This window comes from Leuciscus leuciscus (genome assembly GCF_965113295.1).
Source record: "Leuciscus leuciscus genome assembly, chromosome: 9".
NCBI lineage: Eukaryota > Metazoa > Chordata > Actinopteri > Cypriniformes > Leuciscidae > Leuciscus > Leuciscus leuciscus.
Window position 1 is genome coordinate 25,567,889 of NC_138733.1, and position 15,351 is coordinate 25,583,239.

The 15,351-nt window shown below is 36.9% G+C and overlaps 1 protein-coding gene across 6 annotated transcripts in view; it reads left to right on the forward strand.

Moving 5' to 3' along the window:
• Positions 1–776: 776 nt before the first annotated feature.
• The window catches only part of frya (furry homolog a), a 69,427-nt gene continuing 54,852 nt past the window's right edge, over positions 777–15,351 (forward strand). Inside the window, exon 1 of one of the 6 annotated variants that reach the window (XM_082179536.1) lies at positions 777–907. Coding sequence is in view for 5 of the 6 variants with exons in the window: in XM_082179537.1 (XP_082035663.1) it covers positions 7,269–7,434 (166 nt within the window). In the remaining variant the exon portion in view is untranslated. Of the gene's footprint in view, positions 908–6,702; positions 7,435–11,967; positions 12,188–15,351 lie in introns of those variants that run through there. The other 5 variants (XM_082179537.1, XM_082179531.1, XM_082179532.1 and 2 more) reach the window with 5 other exon arrangements.

A 15,351-nucleotide genomic window follows, 5' to 3' on the forward strand; every position in this document is an offset into this window, starting at 1 on the left:
CATTTGCAATAGTAAATTGAGCTACCTACATCTTACTTCCATTCAATCATGACATTCATAGCAGTGTCATAGCAGTGTAATATATGTAGAAAAATGATTACTATAAAAAATATTTTGTGAAATATTTTTGTATAATGGCCTCTAGTTTCACAGCTGTTTAATTTATTGCAAACCTTTTTTTTTTTTTTTTTTTTTTTACTTCACGGCATTTCCTTTTTTTCATCCCAACGTTTAATTGCCGCCACCTTGTGACTCAAAACGGTTACTTCGACTACCAACTGCAGAAAGGCCTCGGATTTTGTGAATTTATATAATAATCAGCATAAAACTTTTGATAAAAGGATTCAGAATCAAGAAAACGGAAACATAACTCAGGAGAATAAGGAACAGGTAAGAGACACTAAAGGTCGCTGAGAATTAAATACTAATTAAGTTAGTGTTGTCTTGTTGCAATAGACATTGTGCATTGTGATGAACTTTTTTAGATTAAGCTAAAAGTATGGAAATAAAGATATCAATATTTAATTGCCATGTATTTGTTAAGTACGTTAACCGTGTAATAAGCTGGATAAGGTATAATTAGCTGGCCATTATCAAAACCAACCCATTCAAGGTGGAAGAGTGTTTATGTTAAGTTATGTTTGTGAAGTAAAGACACATTGACTGACATATAGAAAATACATACCGGTAAGTTCGTTGTAACCATAGGTTGTAACCGGTTGTAACACGCTAGGTCCAGGGCTACCGATGGGAGGGGCTTAAACAATGGGAGGAGCTTACGACTTCACACTACTTGTTTGATTGACGAGGCAGAGGCTCCGCATACCTCGAGGCAAGTGCGAGAATTCATCGCATCCGCAGCAACTTTAGGATGGAGCAGTAGTCGAGAAAAGTCCTTTCCTCACAGGTACGTCTATTCACTTATATTGACGACTGTCATTTGGAGCGGTTTATCTGTCACCTCTGTGAATCCACACTTTGTATTAAATATTCATCACGTGAACCCTATCCTTCACGTTTCCTGAACTACATTCCCTGAAATCGTTCTGTTGGGTATCTGCATGAAGGAATATAACAAAAGTTTCCTATGGTCGTGATGAGGTTTGCAACATGTTGCGCATGTGTTTATTTTTGGATAAACTGGGACGCATCAAATACTGACGTATCTCCATTAACCAGACATTAATACTTCTGAGATAAAATGCAACTATTAACATTTTATCCGGTATACTATTACTGACCAATCCTTTATTTGCAGGTTTTTTTGACTACAGCTGTCCTACCAAAGAATATTGAATTAGGCTACCTCTTTTTAGGGAGTAGATCAGAATGAAGAATATGAACAGACTTTGATGCTTTTTCATACATTCACATATTCCTGTTAAATAAAGAATAGAATAGCACAATGCAACCCTTCTGTATGTAGGCGTGCATTTATGTAAATGATCCCATGCTGCTAGAGGGCCTGCCAAACATTATTATATAAAAGCTATATATATATATATATATATATATATATATATTGGTTACAGTTTACAATAAGTTAGGTAACATTACTCAATGTACTATTAGATTATTACAATCAAAGGTTGCATCTGTTAATATTATTTAATAGAGCTGATCTAACATAAACTAACAATGATTTGATACAAAATTTATTAAAGGGATAGTTCACCCAAAAATAGAATAAAAAATTGAAAATAGAAAAAGATATTTTGAAGAATGTCGGTAACCAAACAGCTGTGGGGGCACCATTGACTTCCATAGTATTTGTTTTCCTTCTATGGAAGTCAATGGGGACCTGAAACTGTTTAGTTACCCATTTTCTTCAAAATATCTTCTTTTGTGTTCAACAGAGGAAAGAAATTCATACAGGTTTGAATATAAAAGAGTGCTGATTGATTGTGAAATATTACAAATAATTTAGATTTTAGACTACAATGATCTAAAAGCAGTGTCGACTAATGCATTTTAGCTATCTTGGTGAAGTTGCATGTACAGTAGCTGCTTGTGGAACTGCAAAGTAGTTCAATAAATAATATAATAGGAATATGCAACAGGTCAGTATGTAAGCGTGCTTTTATGTAAATGAGCCCATGCTGCCGGATTAAAAGGTAGTTTTTTTTTTTATATGCTAAAAGTCCTATTGACTGTGTGAACCATAAAAATGGTTGTGATTTGCTTATAACAATTCGTGTTGTCTTAGAATAGCTAATAGAAGTGAAGCTATCAGAGACAGATGGAGTTGACCTTTATGACAGTGCAATGATTTGCTGTAATTCACTCTCTTTAGCTGTCATTCCAGAGTTTATTGAATCATTCTGACAAGAACATTCCCAGACATCTGTTTGAAGAACATCCCACAGAAGCGTGTTTCTCAGGCAACCGTGCTGGTTTAGTACGCTACTATAAATATGCGAGAAGGTGGGCAGGAAGCTTTATGATCTGGCATCTTTACATAGTCATGTTCCTTCTCAATTTTTTTTCTATTCTTCATGTTCATCCGCCAACACATATGCGTTTCATCCAAAGGCACATGAAAGCATCATCTAATTAGCCTGAATCCTGTTCGCTTGCAGTTCAATTATGACTTGGCTTGAACGTTGCCATTCAGACAATGGCCGAGGCCCAGGGACATTCAAACACCAACGTCTTCATGTGTCACTTGAGACGGAGGGCGTCTTTTGTGAGTGTCAAACGCTTGATTGTTGAACCTGAGCCAACGGCTGATTTCCTTTTCCCATCTTGAAAGCTGAACAATGAACGTTTGTGTATACGTATCGATGCCGGGAACAAAAAAAGATCAGAATCACCTGGCCGTAACCAGATATGAGCAGCGTGACACCGGTGTCAGTGGCACCGGTTTTCTGCGATGCCATAGGGTGATGAGATGTAAGCTCCGCCCATAAGCAGTTTCTGACCTGTCTGATTGGATGTCAGAAATGAGCTGTGCCTCTGTTTGCTAACAGACGAGCAGTTAGAAGGACAGGTGCAGGGTGAGGACCCAGATGCCCTGAAAGACCCCATTATCAGTGGAGCGGAAAGAACCGGTACTTTCATACAGTGAACACCAGTCTCAACCCTAAGAATGCTGCATTCATTGGCACCTTTTGCCTCTTTTTGCTTGCTATAGAATTATTTTTATAATAAATACATTTTTATTATTGTATTATACTTATAATTGGCTAAATATATTTTTTTAATATTTAATTTTTATTTACAGAAATATTTATTATTGTCCAGTCAAGCCACTTCTATTTATATAGCTCTTTATACAATACAGATTGTTTTAAATCAGCTTTACAGTGATCAACAGGAAATAATGATTTAATGATGCAAACAGAATTCAGTTCTGCTGTAAAGCTGCAGCTCTAAAAGAAAATAGTGTCATTGTTCAGCAAAGGTCAGTTCAGTGTTGATTCAGTTCCGTTGTAAAGATCATTAATTATTAAATTAGTTCAATTTGACGAAAGGAGCTCTGTAGAAAACAGTAGTGTCATCGTCCAGCCCAGTTCAGTTCTCATCCAATACAGTCTGATCGGATCAATAATATTGTTGAATATTAAGTGTCCCCAACTAAGCAAGCCAAATGTGACAGTGGCAAGGAACCTAAACTCAATCTGTGACAGAATGGAGGGGGGGAAAACGTATTGTATTATTTAACAAATCCCTAAACTTCATTACTATTAAAGTCATGCAGCTTGTTGAGATGAGGAGTGCTATTTCCTTCCAAGTTATTTGACTTGTGATTTTTGCAATAAAGTAAAAATTAAATTAAAATAATAATAAAATAAAATAAATCCCTTATATAAGAAGCATAATTTCTTAGGGACTTGGACTTTTTATGGCCAAAAAAAAAACAAAACAAAAAAAACAACATCTAGCAACAACCCAGAACAGCCTAGCTGCCAGTGTTGTTAATCTTAGTTGAAACCAAAACAATTAAGTTCATTTTCATTTATTGAAATAAATATAGGCTAAAAAGAAGATAAATGAAAAATAAAATAAAATGTATATATTAGATAAAAGATAGCCGAAATGAAATGATTTATTTGAAGTGCTAAAATGACTAAAACTGAAATAAAAAAGAATTAGATAGCCAAATAGAAATCACAAAAGCATAAAAAAATCAGGCTACTAAAAATGTATTCAAATTATTGCAATATAAGCTGATTCAATATATTGATAAATACTATAATAGTATAAAGATGATAATACTGCTAAACTACAAAGCAATGTGCTAAAAATCAGTCAGAACATAGCATAGCAATGCATGAAATCAAGTAAACACACAAAATCTAGTAAAGAACGGCTTTTATTACAGAAATAGCATTAGGGCTAGTTATTAATTCTTATTCTTTTAATTCATTTTAAATCCCAGTATGAACTGCTTAAAAATCTACATGAAATCCTAAAACAGCCATGTGCTCAATGCAAAGTGTCTTAAATGTAAAGCATGCGTTAAATGTACGTTAGGGTTGATGTTAGGGTTTGTGTGTTGCGATGCCTCTCGATGTGGTCTCTGAGCTCCAGATGGCAGCTGAAGCCCTTAGACGGATGGATGTACATGAGATCAGGTTGAAAGAGCTGCTTTGATGAGTCACATGATATGTTCTCACCATCTCCACGCATTAAACTATTGCCTGGAACAATGCACTAGTCCGAAACTATTTAACATGTTTTCAGCTTTTTCCCCTTAATGGCCTTTTGCTGTTGCTTTTCTCAGAAATCATTTGAGGAATCGATCTTCTAGAGTTTGTGTTGAACTACAGCATTTTAACTCAATAAGCACATATTCTCCAAAGCGTTTGCTTTGCAATGATGCAAAATGATTGAGAAATATGGGTCAACAGAGACAAAGTACACACTCAGACATCCAGTTGAGAGTGTTGAGTCGATTATTTGCAGTGTGCCAGATGTTTGTTGCTGTTGTTTTCTCTGGAATTTACAGAAGGCACATCAGAGTACAATTAACTTTAAATGAGTTTATTCTAATAATAGGCGTTTATCAATTATTCACCAGGCCCTTCTCTGCGTATGTAAATTCAGATGTCCCTCGCCATGGCAACAGCTTGCTGAATTCTCCCAGTGCCCGGAGGTGTTGACTCTCTTCGCCAAACTCTCGCCTACTTCTCTCTGCCCACAGAGACCTGCTCTGCATTTCTGGAGCTTATGAAACAGCTTTTGACTATAAACGGAGACTGTCTTTAAAGCATGCTCTGTGATCAGTGAATTTATCACAGGCATGACATTATCTTCGTTAGTTTTTGATATGATATACTCAATTTGTAGGTGTATATATGACATGTTATCATGTCCTTTCTTATGGATTTTTTATGGTCTTCTTTAAACATGCACATTTGAGTTGCAAGTTGTGGCAGTCCTGCATATGCTTGTTTCTACTTTTAACTCTAGAGGGCGCAGTTGCCCCATTTTTTTCTTCTAGATTTCACAAGAAGTGAAACATTGCATTAGTGCAACTTATGTTACAGTTTACCTTAAAAGTCACTTTGAGATTGCTTAGTATCAAATCTGAAATTAAAACAATAGTTTTGAAATTCAGATTTGACAAAAATAAAACCAAACAGCCATATTCTTTTAAACAAAACCTATACACTTCTGTTCAAAAGTTTGGGGTCAGTAAGATTTTCAAAAAATTATTTAATGCTTTTATTAAGCAATAAATTGATCAAAAGTGACAGTAAAGAGATTTATAATGTTATAAACCATTTCTGTTTCAAATAAATGCTGTTGTTTCGAACTTTGTCCATCAAAGAATCCTGAAAAAAAGTTTTCCACAAAAATATTAAGCCGCACAACTGTTTTCAATATTGATAATAATAATTTCTTGAGCAGCAAATCATCATATTAGAATGATTTCTGAAGGATCACGTGACACTGCGAATAATGATGCTGAAATAGTAATGATGCTGAAAATTCTGCTTTACAATCACAAGAATAATTTACATTTTAAAATATATTACAATTTTAAATAAGAGATGTCTTCAGAGTAACTTACTGAACCCAAAAGTTTTGACCGGTAGTATACATTTGATATAGCTGCTATAGCAAAATTGTACATCCTAAAAAATCCATGAAGTTCTCTATATGCCTTCATATTCACTTTGCTTTTTCACCAAAAACTCCAGCAATCCTTTCATAGCTGTAATTTGAATACTTAAGTGATTTTGTGTGGTTACAATCCTCCTAATTCAATTGTGGTTTTCCATTAGGAACTTTACACAAGCTGAACCTTTGCCCTATTTTATTCGCTTTAAATTTGAATAGGACAAATGTATTACGCAACATCACAGGGTGTGACTAACCCAGATCATGCTGGGGAAAAACACTAATTGTATTTTTCTTGTGGCATACAGTATATCTATTCTTCAGTGTACTAGCTGGCTAAACAGACTTACTTTTAAAACAGAAAACGCCTATAAGTGCACACAAAGTGGGTTTGTATTTCTCATGTATGGTAACAGTGGAAAAATCCATTCATGTAGGTGTGGGCCATTTCTGGTGCTATTTCTAAGTACAAATGAGCGTCAGAAGGTGAGTTTTTTTAAAACGTTTTTTATAGGGATTTCTTATTAATCCTTTGAGGGTTTACACCCATGAGGCAACAATTCCCATTACATAGTCTGTGCTGAGTTTTTCTCTAAGTGACTTAATAAGGACAATCCACATCTGAGCTTTCAAATGCAAATTACAGGCACAAATGATTCCTCCATCCCAGCGGAGTTTGGGGATGCCTCTCCAAAACATGAGACGTGCAAGGATTTGCATTATCTTTGGGGAATCCCACCCTCTGGACTATCACAGGATGAGGACTCAATTACACCGAATGACGGAAGCAGCTTATTTGTGATAACTACTCACAGACGGAGAGCTGCCCACTGCAGCATTTCCTGTGTCTCTTTCTTTTTCTCCGTTTTCCTTTTCCTTTCGTATTCTGTCACTGGGCGGCACAGTAATCCTACACCTGCCTGTTCTCATACGTTGTACTGTAACTGGCTGAACTGCTTTGACAAGCGCGAGGGGGTTAAAACACACTTGCAGCGTGGAGCCGGGCTCATATCTGGCTGCATCTCTCCACACCACACACACATACACACACCCATGCACACACTGGTATAAGAAACAGCCCAGGATCAAGACTCAGTCTTCTGTGAGAAGGAAAAGACGAGAGAAAGAGCAACAGAAGGAGAGCAAACAAACTGAAAATCACAAGTTCAATGGTCCCGCTGTGGAAAGCCTGACGTTAGATGTCGATCGGCGAGCGTGGCTGCAAGGAGCTGCCGGTGCATCAGGAGAGTGATGGGATTGAAGTGGTGAGCATGGCCAGCTTTCCCGAAGACCTGATGCTGAGCGGCGACTTTCGCGGGAAGTTCAAGAAGATCCGGTCCAGGAAAAGGCCCACTATTCTGGCATGTAGGTGCTGATTGGTGTTCTTTTGTTGTCACTGTCTGCTATGAAATAAGAGATTGGAGCAAAAAATAGAGGCTGCTTTGCTAGGGTGGTCAACTTCATAAGTTTTTCTGTTAACCATGTGTGAAATGCCTCAACGTCTATAGATATTTATTTGGTTACCTCAAGAATCTGGCGTCATGTTTGTTAAAATAGACTTTGCTTTCAGATTATCACATTTGTATATGAGCCAACCGAATGTGTGCAGTGAAAACTGCCATAGTGATGTGCTGAAACGTGAGGAAATGGATATCAAAGTGTTTGTTAATTTTCAGCTGAATTTGGAACTGGATTGCTGGATTTCTGTTAATCTATGACAGGGTTGTCCTGGATCATCTCAAATGACTTGGCATGACTTGACATACAGTGTGGTCCAAATGTCTGGGATTCAAAATCTGGAAATGTACAAAAAGAAGAATTTTAGCATTTTGAAAAGAAAGTTAAAAGAAAGAAACTTTTACTGTTTAAATGATTTGGGTCAGTATGATTTTTTTTTTAGTGTCCATGGCTGCATTTATTTGATCAAGAGAACAAACTGAATATTGTGAAATATTATTACAATTTAAAATAACTATTTTCTATTTGAATATATATTTTAAATGTAATTTATTCATGTGATGGCAAAGCTGAATACTCAGCATTCATAATTTTTGTTTTTGGGATTATCAATGTTGAAAACGGTTGTGCTGCTTAATATTTTTGTGGAAACCACTGTAAAAACCGATCAGTTGACTTAACTTAAAAAAGTGAGGAAACCCATTGCCTTAAAATTATTAAGTAAATAAACTTCACGTAATTGAAAAAATTAAGTTAAGTGAACTTGACAATTCCACATAACTTATTTATTTTCAATTAAGCATGAAGTTTATTTATTTAATAATTTCAAGGCAATGGGTTTCAGTTAAGTCAACTGATCACTTTTACAGTGCATTGATAAAAAAAAATCTGGATTTTTAAACAAATACGGTAGAAAGTTCAGCAGAGCGGCATCAACTAAATCCTAAGGCATTCTGATAACTTTAATTTTAACTTTTAACTCAAATTGTTATGCTGATCATATCTTTGTAATTCCGTAAAGCTATCAGACTGTTTGGACCCCACAGTATCTATCCTGATTGTTTAATGTGTGTTTAATGTGATAAATGACAGAACACACAGAGACCGCTTAGATTGAAGACACTGAAAATGTTACTTGAGCCTTGTGTGTTAGTCTTTGTGTGCCTTTCCTTGAAGCAGTCTGAAAAGGAGGATAAGGTAAGAGGAGAAAGAGGGGCCAGAGGGTGGACAGAGAGAAAAAAACAGCACAGGGAGGAAAAGTAGACAGAAAAAAAGAGGAGTGCGGAGCTGGTACTGATATCCACAGTGACGCCTGCATCAGTGAGACATGCCTCACATTCCATCACTTCATCAGAGCTTGAAAATGCTTTTAATAGGCTCTTAATGGGACTCAACCTGCCGAACAACCTGCCCATACTCCCCTCTGAAGGCTTAAGACTAAATATTTACTCCTGACCTGCCAATGAATGCCTGTGATGAGAAAATTGATTTTTGTTTGTAAGGTTATCAAATATCCCAAACATCCCACACTAATCTATTACTTTATTTTATTTTATTCTTTTATTTGATAGCTTGATTTCACTTGAGTGCTGTTTGAGTGATTGGCTTGAGCCATTTTCCAATACGATGCTTTCAGGCTTGTGGCCTTTAGCTTTTTGGACATTTCCACCCATCAATCGCTCCATTTGCACCGTGGGGTGTTAATGGTCTGGTTGAAAGGTTGAGAGATAGTTCAGCCAGGACATTATGTAATAATATGTCTAGCTCCTCGCTGTGCCATGCAGCTCCAATCTCATAATGTTACCGTTTCCGATCTGTGTGGGTTATGTTACTGGGATAAGTATATATTTTGAGTTTACATTTGAAATAAATGCTTGTTCAATTTCCATAATGTTATCACTATAACCAACCGATGTAGCAATGTTTTAATGTTTGAAAGATAAACAAAAACAGGGAAGCACCGAATCCCTTGTTCCCTGTAGGCAAATCCTAGTTGTGAATTAAAGTCAGAGGAAAAGATGCGGCACTGTTGACATGGCTTACTGTCTGGACTGTCTAGGGTATTTGCATATGAAAATATAAAAAAGCATGGGCCAAAACTGACTCATCAACTCATGAAACGCATGGAAATGTAAGCATCTTAACATCTTTCTATTAAAACACTCTGTATCTTATCATATCTATTGTTTGAATTAGTAGTAAGCTACACTGTATAAGTAGACTGTTATTAAATTCAGTGGCTTCCACTCAGATTGATGTTATATTATACTCTTTTCCCGCAGAACACAAATGGGCAACTCTAAACTGGCCTGATAAATAGAGTGTGAGCATTATGTAATTAAGGGCAAGTTCTTGACATCGGAGGGATAGAGAGGGGCATGATGGGATTATGGAGTAACTCAGGCTCAGGACGTGCAGTGCTTGCCAGCAAATCAGCTGTGTAACATCCAAAGCTCTGTGCTGAATCTGAAATATTCTGTGTTTATGTTTGTATTTTAGACAGGTAGAGTAATTCGTACCATGCTGATATCATTTGTGTTTAAAGTGCATTTGTGAAGGAGACTTTCTCAGACTTGTTCACCGCTGCATTGATTGCACTGGTGTTTGTGCTGCGTTTGACCTTTGCTGACTTCTTGTGAGCTTTGCACTTCGTTTCTCAGCAAAGAAATTAAGAAAATAGCATGTGAAAATGTGCTGACATTATTGTTTTCCGGATGCCCTGCAGTTGTCTCTTTTCAGCCCTTTTCTTCATACTTGACTGACACTTGTGATGAATAGGGACTTTAGTACTGGTTCAAGCCAAAATCAATACTCAAAGTCGAGGAAGTCAAGGAAGGTCATGGGTGCCACACAAAGAGTAGACAAGGCTTTGGAATAAACAGTGTCCCAAAAAAGTATTTCAACTCTTAAGCCACAAATAAAAATGAATGAATGTGTTCTATATTACAAAATAACAAACCAAGTGACATTTATTTAAAGAAAAGTGCAAAAAATGTCACACACACACACACACACACACACACACACACACACACACACACACACACACACACACACACACACACACACACACACACACACACACACACACACACACACCATTTGTCTGGTTTTAAATGAGAAAATAATAGATAAATTAATTGGCATTCAAAAGTTTAGAGCTGGTTTTAAAGGTTTTTGAAAGAAGTTTCTTAAACTCACCAAAGGCTGCATTTATTTGGTCAGAAATACAGTATGGAATTATTTTAAAAAACATTTTCTGTTTGAATATATTTTCAAATGTAATTTATTCCTGTTATGCAAAGCTGAATATTCAGCATCATTACTCCAGTGTTCAGTGTCACATGATCCTTCAGAAATCATTCTGATATGCTAATTTGCTGCTCAAGAAAACATTTATTATTATTTTCATCATTTTCATTTTTTTACAGTTTAAAAAAGCTTAGCTGGTTATTTTTGTGTAAACTAAGATACTTTTTTCAGGGTTCAAGAAAAAAAGATTTAGATTTTTTACAAATCTAAAAGTTTTTACTGTCACTTTTGAAAAATGTAATGTGCCCTTGCTGAATAAAAGTATTCATTTCTTTAGTTAATGACATGAACTACACCTTTGTTATCTTGAGAGAAACTGACTTCATGCATTATTTAAAGGAATAGTTCACCTAAAAATGAAAATATCTTGATTATTTACTCACCCCAAGGCCATCCAAGATCTATATGACTTTCTTTCCTCAGCTGAAGATAAAGAACATGTATATCTTGTTTGGCCTTGGGGTGAGTAACTAATCAGCAAACAATTTTTGAGTGAACTATTCCTTTTAAAATCAGCCTATGACCAGTTTGTTAAAAGTAAAAGTGATGTGAAGCTCTATCATCATTTGTTTGCAGAATCAGATACCACTTGGTTTCATATTTTGTAATGCAATGGCATTCATACATTTTTAATTGTTATATAGGGCCTAAGTGTTTTAATTATCCAATATGTTGAAGGCCATTGTAGTAATATTATTTGGAAAATAGCCCGGCTTTAGATTTTGTCTTTGATTTTCTTTTATCCAGAGTCATCGGTGGCTGCTAAGTGCTACGATTGCTATTTGGAACACACGCAGATACATAAACCACAGTAGTAGAAAAAACATTTGTGGCGTATCATCAGGGGCTTCTTTTCCCCCTGTACATCAGGATACTGACCTACCAGATGCCTCTTTCATGGCTATCCTCACACACTCAAGCTGAAGATGACAGTCAGGAGCGTTTCTCTCACTTGATGCAAACAAACAGAGGTTATAATTAACCACACGGGGCTAAGAGGATTTCTCCCCGCTCTCCCTGCACTGCTCACAGCCTCCGACGTTGGGTTATTTAAAGTGAACCTGCCTAGAGAGAGTGAGAGAGAGAGAGGGAGGGTGGGTTGGAGAGGAGGATGAGGAGGGGGGGGGAGAGCTTAGCGGATCTGTGGCGCTCTGTTCTGGCTCAGTCTCCAGTGGCAGCATCACTCTCCCATAGCAGTGGATTCCACCTGCCTGTTCTGGAAATGTACAGGACTGCAGCATCCTCTGACTGACTTCACCAACTCATCCGCCGGCAGATATGGCCAGCCAGCAGGATTCGGGTTTCTTTGAGATCAGCATCAAGTCCCTTCTGAAGTCCTGGAGCAGCAGTGAGTATCTTGGCGCTCAGAGCTGCGGGATCACAGCCAGGGCTGGCGGGATAGATCCTGATTTAGTTCGCATGCGAGTTTGTTGCTCTGGTACACGTGCTCTGGTGTTGTTGTCCTCTTTTATTTAGTACGCATGGGGAGCAGCATAATATGGATTTTATGGCATGCATTGCTATCTCTATTTTACTTTTTTGTGTGTGCGTGCGGTCAAATGATGCTTATGAATCAGGCTTAAAGGGATAGGTCATGCAAAACTCCTTTATTATAAAGGGTCATTTATTCACCCTCATGTCGTTCTAAACTTTGTGAACACAAAAGAAGGTATTTTGAAGAATGTTGGCATCCAAAACACCCCATTGACTTTTATTGTATGGACAAAAAGCACAGAGACATTTTTCCAAAAATATCTTTTTGTGTGTGTTTCGCAGAAGTAAGAAAGACATACAGGTTTGGAATGACATGAGGTTGAATTTTCAGTTTGGCTGACATTTTTGTCTATTTTGCTTAGTAATCCCTGTCCTGGTGTTGTGGTACACAGTATGCTCCCAAGAGCAGTGTACATCAGGTCCCTGTTCTCACCAGCCTAACCGACCAATCAGCTGTGAGGGCTGGTCAGCCCTCTGCCAATCAGCTTGCAGCAGCAGTGGCAGTGAGAGTGGCAGTGTCTCCTTTAGAAATCAATGCTGATTTATTTTTAATAGCTTAAACATACTTTTTGTTGTGTAAACAATAAAAAAGTATGTTTAAAAAACAAAATCTCTCTCTCTCTCTCTCTCTCTCTCTCTCTCTCTCTCTCTATATATATATATATATATATATATAAGTTGCATTTTCCTCATACATTTGTATGTTTTATATGTTGTTTTTACAGACTTTTTTTGTCATTTAGAAGCGAATATATTTTCTGCGAATTACGAAACACCTTCTTTTCAAGCCAGAGTGATATCAAACATGAATAGAAATAATAATTTAGACCAAATCATAATCTCTCTCTCTCTCTCTCTCTCTCTCTCTCTCTCTGCCTCAGAGTAAATGGGTGAAACGTTCTTATCACTAAATCAAATGTGCGCTGCACAGTGTACCAAATATATTTTTAGCTCTGGCTCAGAGGTTTAGAGCTGCGAGTGTCCTTAGGCCTAATGGCTAAATCCAGGAAAAATGTCCTTGTTATTTAGCTGTCATAATCAGCACGGCTCAGATATCTGCGAACGTATCTCATCTTTCAGTTTTTCTGTTTGTAATCCTGACCTTTCTATATGACACAGGGATAGCCAACTTTCTTCAATCGGTACAGTGTGTTCGGGCAACTTTACAAAACCTGATCCTGTTTCTTCGGGTTATAGTATACTATAGGTGTGGATGCCCACGGGCGACTGATGTGACCTCTGGATGTCATATTTTGCCTTCTATTCTTTGAAGCGCTTTAGTCTGGTAACAATTTACAAAAAGGTCTTATTTGTTAACATTAGTTAGTGCATTAACTAACATGAACTACTGTAACAATGATCCATATCTTTTTAACCTTTGTTAATAACAGTAGTTAATAAAAATGCTCAAAATCATGTTTGTTCACAGTGCATTAAGGAATGTTAACAGATCAAAAAATTTGATTAGTAAATGTTGAGAAAATAATTAGCTAAGGTTAATAAGTACTGTAGAAGTATTGTTTATTGTTATTTCATGTTTACTACATTTGTTAACAAATGAAACCTTGTTGTTCAGAGTTACCCTTATAAAATAACTTTTTGTCATTGAGTCGTGTCTTTAGTTTCTTGTTTAGGCTAGCTACGTTCAGACTGCAAGCAAATGCGGCCCAGATGTTCACATGTGACTCAGATCAGTTTTTTCCCACCATAACAGTGTGAACAGCACAAACCACATGGAAGCTGATCTTTTCAATTCCGATTTGGGCCACTTAATGCAGCCTTTCATATGTTGTCCTAAATCTGATACAGGTGTTTTGCAATGTGGCCTCAGTCTGAACAGTCAAATCGGAATTCAGGCGACTTTTACGTCACTCTAGATCAACATTTGTCACAATTCTGCGCTTATGAGAGTCACTTCAAAGATTTTACATACCCGAAGTTATCAAAACATCACTTCTCGTTGAGAACTTTTCTCTGTTCGTTGATGAAAGTAACCAGTGGGATATGAGTGGGCTTTCAATGCTAACAGCCTGATAACCATCTGAAAATGGATGAGGCTTTATAGGTCCCATTTACAGTTATGTCAGTTGTCCCGAGGGATCTTTTGTACACAGTTGGGGTCTATGAATGTAAAAAGCCCACATCTTTTACATCAGAGGGGGATTTTGTTAGATGTTTTTTCCATGCTTGTTGTCCATCCTTGAGCAAGAAAAATGTTGGGTGGACACAACAGGATTTGTTTTAGAAAGAAAAAAAGAGGTTAAAAATATGTCTGTATACTGTATTTGTGTTTATGTATATGTCTCATGTCAATGTGTGTGCGTGTGTTTGTGAAATAGAGAGGCGTTGTTCTATGTCTTATATTGTCCCTGTTGGGAGCAGCTCAATGCTCAGAGGCTCCTCTGCAGAACGCTGATGTAATGCTCTGTCTGAGCCCATCTTTTGTTTGCAGAATCACATGTAATGCATCAGGCTGCCGTAATCATCTAGACTGGCACTGGAGCACAGAGTGACCCGTTTACCACTTCTGTCAAAAACTGTAGTTTTCTGAAGAAAATGAGAGTGGTGCTTGCACATGCAAAATCCACCGCCATAATGCCTGGGTGTTAGCCAGAGCGTTGCTGTCCTGTTGCTATAGGTGTTAAAATACTTACATGGGAGTTGCTAGGTGGTTGCTACTAGGGTATTCTGTTGCTAGTTGGTTTCACTTATTATGACAGTCTCCCTAGCAACCTGATGGAATCGCATACATTTACTCCATAGATCATTTTCTTTTTAATGACTCTGAATGAATCTTTCATTCCAAGATAGACTTATCGCTTATGTTGAAGTCATCATGTCAGCGCAATTTAAACTTTTTTTCAGTTAATGCTACACTAACCAAGTGAGAGAATCATGGCAAACAATCAGGATGAAAGAGTTCAGCAACGAATAAGTCTAAACTTCATTGTATATATATATATATATATATATATATATATATATATATATATATATATATATATATATATATATATA